The 6,624-nt window shown below is 52.6% G+C and overlaps 1 protein-coding gene across 1 annotated transcript; it reads left to right on the forward strand.

The window, feature by feature from the left end:
- Positions 1-379: 379 nt before the first annotated feature.
- LOC125540934 (COBRA-like protein 7) lies at positions 380-2,612 on the forward strand. Its single transcript, XM_048704455.1, has one exon. It carries the CDS (start codon positions 537-539, stop codon positions 2,523-2,525), a length of 1,989 nt encoding a protein of 662 aa, XP_048560412.1. The 5' UTR covers positions 380-536; the 3' UTR covers positions 2,526-2,612.
- The last annotated feature ends 4,012 nt before the right edge of the window (positions 2,613-6,624 follow it).

The following is a 6,624-nucleotide window of genomic DNA, read 5'->3' on the forward strand; positions in this document are numbered from 1 at the left end:
ATGTAATATAATATCGACTCAGACATAACGAAGTTTAAGTCGAATGAAACTTAGCAAAACTGATGTTATAATCACCAAATCCAAACGGAAAATCCAACCGAATCGAATAGCTAGGGTAGGAGCAGTGATACCGCGTTGAGCAGCCGGCCACCACTAATAAAAATTAAAAAGATCAGAACAACCAAACTGATCCATATGTCACCCGCCCTGCTATTTCACATTTGAAAATTAAAGAGGAAGATGCAGACAATTTCATGGCCTGCTTCCGACCCATATGCCAGCAGCTTCTGGCAAGTGGATGCAGCAGACCCATCCATCGTCTCATTTTTAACCCGACCTTGTCAACCTGGTTCAGGATGTGTGACCTGCGTCTGCTTGGATTTATCCCGTGCTTCTACCTGGGGACAGTTCGGACCAAGACTCGTTCCCCACCCCAGCCATGGGTTCTGGAGCTTAATTGCACCCGTTCCCGCCAAGAATCAAGCAGCGGGGAAGAAGAAAATCCGTTGCCGCCTGTGATCGACCCGACGACCACCATGGAGGCCATGCACGCTCGCCTCGCCCTCGCCTTCCTCCTGTTCGTCGCGCTTGCGGCGGCACAGCAGGTGCCGGCGCCGGCGCCTGCCGACGTGGGTTGCAACGGCGTCTTCCTCACCTACGCCCCCGAGGCCCACCAAAGGATCAGGCCGTTCGTGGACCCCGCCGCCGCCGCGGCCGGCAGGCAGCCCTACTCCTTCCGCGCCAGCGCCACCGTCCTCAACAACGGCGTCCGCACGCTCCCCTCGTGGGCGCTGCTGGTCGCCTTCGCGCACGGCGAGATTCTTGTCAGTCTCGACGGCGGCGTGCTCACCTTCGGGGACGACCTGCCGTACAACACCACGGCGGCCGGTGGCGGCGCGACGTCCTTGTCTGGGAACCCGCAGACGGACCTCCTCACGCCGATCGACACCGCCGGCGACCTGACCAGGATACAGGCGACGGTGAGGCTGGTCGGCACGCTGTTCGCCGGGCCAGAGCCGGTCGTGACGCTCCCGTCCGCGATCTCGCTGGCCGACCCCGCGTACACCTGCTCGCCTGTCGCCACCGCGCCGACGGTCCTCTCCGCGTGCTGCGTGCTGATTGCGCCAGACCAGCCCTCGGCCGTGCCGCCGGCGGCCGGGAACACCTACCTCCCGCGCGTCACCGGCGACCTCGTCATCACCTACGACGTGCTCCAGGCGCACGAGACCACGTACCTGGCGCTGGTGACGCTCGAGAACAACGCGCCGATGGGCCGCCTCGACGGCTGGGAGCTGTCGTGGGAGTGGCGGCGCGGCGAGTTCGTCAACTCCATGAGAGGCGCGTACCCGCGGGAGGTGGACGCCAGAGGCTGCCTCTACGGCCCGCAGGGGCAGTACTACAAGGACCTCGACTTCTCCAAGGTGCTCAACTGCGAGCGCCGGCCGGTGGTGCACGACCTGCCGCCGTCGCGCCGCGACGACACGTCCCTCGGCCAGATCGAGCACTGCTGCAGGAACGGCACCATCCTGCCCAAGACCATGGACGAGGCGCAGTCCAAGTCGGCCTTCCAGATGGAGGTGTACAAGATGCCGCCGGACCTGAACCGAACTGCCAGGCCGCACGCCCCGGCCAACTTCAGGATCTCCGGCGCGTCGCCGCTCAACCAGGCGTACGCGTGCGGGCAGCCGGCGCTGGTGAGCCCCACGGAGTTCCCGGACCCGAGCGGGCTCGTCTCCACGACGCTCGCCGTCGCGACGTGGCAGGCGGTCTGCAACATGACCGTCGACGACGCCAAACCGTCCAAGCCGCCGCAGTGCTGCGTGTCCTTCTCCGCGTTCTTCAACGAGTCGGTGATCCCCTGCAGCACCTGCGCCTGCGGCTGCCCCACCCCGGCGCCTACGACCTGCAGCACGACGGCGCCGGCGCTGCTCCTGCCGCCGCACGCGCTGCTGATGCCGTTCGAGTGGCGGGCCAAGGAGACGCTCAAGTGGTATCACGACGAGGAGCTGGGCGCGCCGCCGAACCCGATGCCGTGCGCCGACAGCTGCGGGGTGAGCGTGAACTGGCACGTGGCCACGGACGCGGCCGGCGGGTGGAGCGCGCGGGTGACGCTCTTCAACTGGGAGGAGGGCGCGGACATGCGCGACTGGTTCGCCACCGTCGTCATGGGCGACAAGGTGTACGGCGGGTTCGAGCAGGCCTACTCCTTCAACGCCACCGCCGTCGGGGACGGCGCCATCTTCATGCGCGGCAGGGAAGGCTTCGAGCTCCTGCTGAGGGAGAGCAACGTGAGCGGCGTGGACTACCCCGTGCCCGGGAAGCAGCAGTCCGTGCTCTCCTTCACCAAAAAGAATGGCCCCGGCGACGTCGACGTGGTTGGCGGCGACGGGTTCCCGACCAAGATCTTCTTCAACGGCGAGGAGTGCGCCATGCCGCAGATGATTCCGAGCCAGGGGGCTGGCACTCGCGCTAGCCGTGGTGGTGCACTCGTGCTCTTGCTACTCTTCCTCTTCTTCTTCTTCTAGAATTTTGGGGCCTGCATTTGACCTGATTACAATTGAATTTTGAAGCAAAAAATAATCCCATGTCTATACAATGATCGATGTTGCTTATTTACATCTAGTCTTTTAAAAGAAACCAATATCACCTCCGGCCTACTTGTGCAGAAACAGGAATAATTGTACACCAGTCTGCACAGCTGAAGAAAGATAGACCTCCAAACTCCAGCATCTATTGCCGAAGCTGCAGAACCGGAAGAGAAAGTTTCTGCAGTTCCATCGTTGCGGAGAATGCAGCTAGCTGAACACACCATTGACATGAACATTGCGCCTATGAATTAAGCGGGTCATCTCCGAATTGGACATTGGCACTACACCCTGATTGAAGTTATAAATAATGGCGATAGATCAAATGGACCATGCCATTTTTGTATGATTGTGCAAACTTAGCTCAAGATCTAGCGAGGGCAACCCTTTATTTTCTGGTCTTGGAGAGACGATTATGAAAAAAATGATCTCGTGTTATTGGCGGGTAGCATGGCATATTGACCCACCTAATAACAGTTTAACTCTTTTCACCCTAAAAAAGAGTTTAACTCTTTTCATTGCCCAAAATACTTTGACATCCCCGCAAAAAAAAAAAGCAATGACATGCAAATTATCAAACAATTAATACTGGTTATTAATTCGTTTCTAATTTTTCAAATACCACAAGGGGATGTAGCTCAGATTGTAGGACGCTCGCTTAGAGCATCTCCAACAGCCGCTCAATGCGTGCCGCCCAAAAAGGGGGTTTACAACGCGTAAATAGTTTTTTTAGGGCGCTAGAAGACGTTTGCTCCAACAAGCGTTGTAAAATATGCTGCGCGCGCGAGTCCAGCGGTCCCAATCAAGCGGTCCCATCTGCACAGCCCAGAGTTTGCAGCACGCGCGACCAAGCGCACTAAATATGCTGTGCGCGATGCCTTTTTGATGCGCGCGCTGCATTAGTTATATAGCGCGCACGTTTTTTATGCGGCCGATGGAGACTCCAAACCAGGTCCGCGCGCGCTAAAAACTGTTTTTATACCGCGTGTCGCTTATATAGCGCTTCTGTTGGAGATGCTCTTAGCATGCAAGAGGTATGGGGATCCATACCCCACTTCTCCATTATATTTTTGTAATTAAAAACCTTGACTTTACTTTTGCAAACTCCAAATCTCACAAACATGCCCGCAACGCTTTTATTTAGCCATAAAAGATACTCCCTTTGTAGTGCAATAATAATCACAGGCCTAGACCAATATGTTACCATCATTTTCCTCAAAAAACAATGTTACAACAACCAGGTATGGGGATCGATACCCCACTTCTCCATTATATTTTTGTAATTTTTAGCAGATCTGAAAATACTGTAAAAAAAACCTTGATTTTACTTTTGCAAACTCCAAAACTCACAATCATGCCCACAACGCTTTTATTTAGGCCTCCTTTGATTCATAGGATTTGCATAGGAATTTTACAGGATTGACACCCTCTAGAAGTTTTCCTTTACGTGCTGTTTGATTCACTGGATTGCATTCCTCAGGAACCAATCCTATAGGAACTTCTTAGTTCATTTTCACAGGAAAACAAGCATGAGGTTGGACTTCATGGAAAAAATCCTCTGTTTTGCTACCTGACCTAGGATTTCAGTTGACAGTACATCCTATTCCTGTATGTTTCTTATTCCTACACTTCTCAAACCCTGTGAATCAAAGGAGCCCTTAGCCATAAAAGATACTCCCTTTGTAGTGCAACAATAATCACAGGCCTAGACCAATATGTTACCATCATTTTCCTCAGAAAACAATGTTACCATCATGATTTTATTACCATCCTCTTTGTAGAAAAAGGATGAAAATGATACTCGGAGATAGTCACAACATTACAGAAAGAAAGAAAGAAAAACACATCTATATGTTCTGTCCTACACCCAACCAAATGTATTCAGTCAATCAGTCTCGTCAGTGCACCAACCAGGTCACTTGGATTACAGGATCCAAGTTGGAGAAGATGGGTGCTCAGATATGCTCAAAGGATAACTTTATAGTCAAGAAATTCATAAAAAGCTTGCGGAGATAACATCGAGAAGTAAGATGTCAGCGGGTCATGAGCATCAAGCACATCCCTTGGCAGAGATGAGGATGTTTATTTGCAGAAGAGTGCAGCCTGTGAAATCTATGGGGGTTGCTTGCTTGCTAGTAGGCCTTTCTTTCCCCCCGCACAAAAAAGTAGGCATTTGATTTCCCTGGCGAGGAGTGCGCCACACCATAAAGAATTCGGAGTTAGGGGCGGGCATTTGGGACACATGATCTTCATTATCATTGATAAATTCATGGACTGTAATTGTTTCAGATGCATCTAAGGAACAATGCAGTCAGTGGTGAAATTTTCCCATTTTTATTCTCCTCGGAGAAAAGATTTCTTTGTGATGTATCATTTCTCTCAATGCAGAGCCTCTTTATTTTACTGGTTAATATAACTACCCTAAAGTATCACAAAACATATCTATTACTATCATATTGCTTTGAGGGAATCTCTATTATTATCATAAATAAAGAAAAAACATATGTTATTCATTGGACAGAGGGATAAAGTTGTAGTACTACCTTCGACATTTGTTATTGATTGATGTGGTAAAATCAAATCCACTGACATCATCGGTCCAATTACTTTATAGCACCCTTTTTCCTTCAATTATCTATAATTTATTTCCTTCTTGTAGAATTTGGGGCCCGCATTTGACCTGATTACATTTGAATTTTGGAGCAATTTTTCCTCTTCTTTTATTGAAGAAAGGGGTTCCTCTGGTTCCACCCAATTTTTTTCTTTATCGAATGATATCCTGTGTAGACTGTGTTATATATATCACAGAGAGAAAAAACTCATTAAGTACAAACCATAGAAACTTAGCCACACAGCCGTCAGAAAAAAGATGTTGAACTGCTTCAGTGTCACTACAACAGAATAAGCATGAATCATCGTTCACTGTCCTACGTTAGCCAAATTATCTCCATTAGACGACCGAGTAAAAGCGTCCCTGAAGGGCCGTATGAGCTGCTGCTGCTGCCTGATCTTCCTCTCTCAGCTGGAGATACACATTGCTTATCATGTGGTCAGGAAGGTTGCCACAAACGATGGGTCTCAATCTCACCAAACTTGATCAGTTCCTCGAAGATATCCACATAAAAATCTTCAGAATGCTCTCCTGCATCTTGACAGGTGTTATTCTATTTGACAGACTCTGTTTCAGATGTTTTTCCAAGTGGTTGAAGCTCTAATAGCATGCCCAGCTTCTATTTATTATCTTTAACATTACAGATTGGAAACCAGTAACTCGAAGGACTTAAATTGAGCTTATGGAGCTGTGCTTCCCGTGGAGATGTTTGGGAAAGAATATTTTATTGTCATGAAGTTTATGGAGCTGTGCTTCCCGTGGAATCCAGTTACGTCCTCATTCTTCTGCAATCACATTCAAAATTTCGATGCGTGCAACATTTTCACCAGGGCCAAAACTGCACTGGAGAGCTCTGTGAGCTGCGACGCGTGAACATGCCCGCGACAGGCGACCCCGCGGTGCCGACGCCGGGCTGATCTCCTTCCTCCGGCCTCCCCTGCCTCCGGCGGCCCCGGATCCGGAAGCTCCGCCCCGTCCGCTCGCCGCCCATCCCAGCTTTGCTCCTCGCCGTGCTCGGGTAGCCCGTGAGGAAGCTGTAGGATCCCGCGTCCGCGACGGGCCCCCATGTCCGTGGCGGCTGCGCCGTCATCGTCGGCCGCTCCAGCCCAGCCGCTCACCGCCCCTGCTCTGGCAGCCGCACTCGCCGCGGCCTTCCTCGCCGGCCGCAAGGCTGGACCGGCCGTGCAGGGGCGCCTCGTCTCCGCGCCGACCAGCCAACCTCCTCCGCCTGCCGAGAGGATGAGCTCTCGCGACCCTGACCCCGCGCCCCTTCTCCAGCCCTCGCTGGCGGCGGCCACCTCGGTCCCACCGGCCACCCTGCCAGCGCCTCCGACCCCTCGCCCGCGGCCACGGCCTCCAGTCTGTCGGCTCCGGGTGGAGAACGGCGGTCGACAGGTCTCCCGCCCGCGCTCCCCGAAGGCTGCAGCG

The sequence above is a fragment of the Triticum urartu genome, chromosome 2 (assembly GCF_003073215.2).
Source record: "Triticum urartu cultivar G1812 chromosome 2, Tu2.1, whole genome shotgun sequence".
Classification (NCBI taxonomy): domain Eukaryota; kingdom Viridiplantae; phylum Streptophyta; class Magnoliopsida; order Poales; family Poaceae; genus Triticum; species Triticum urartu.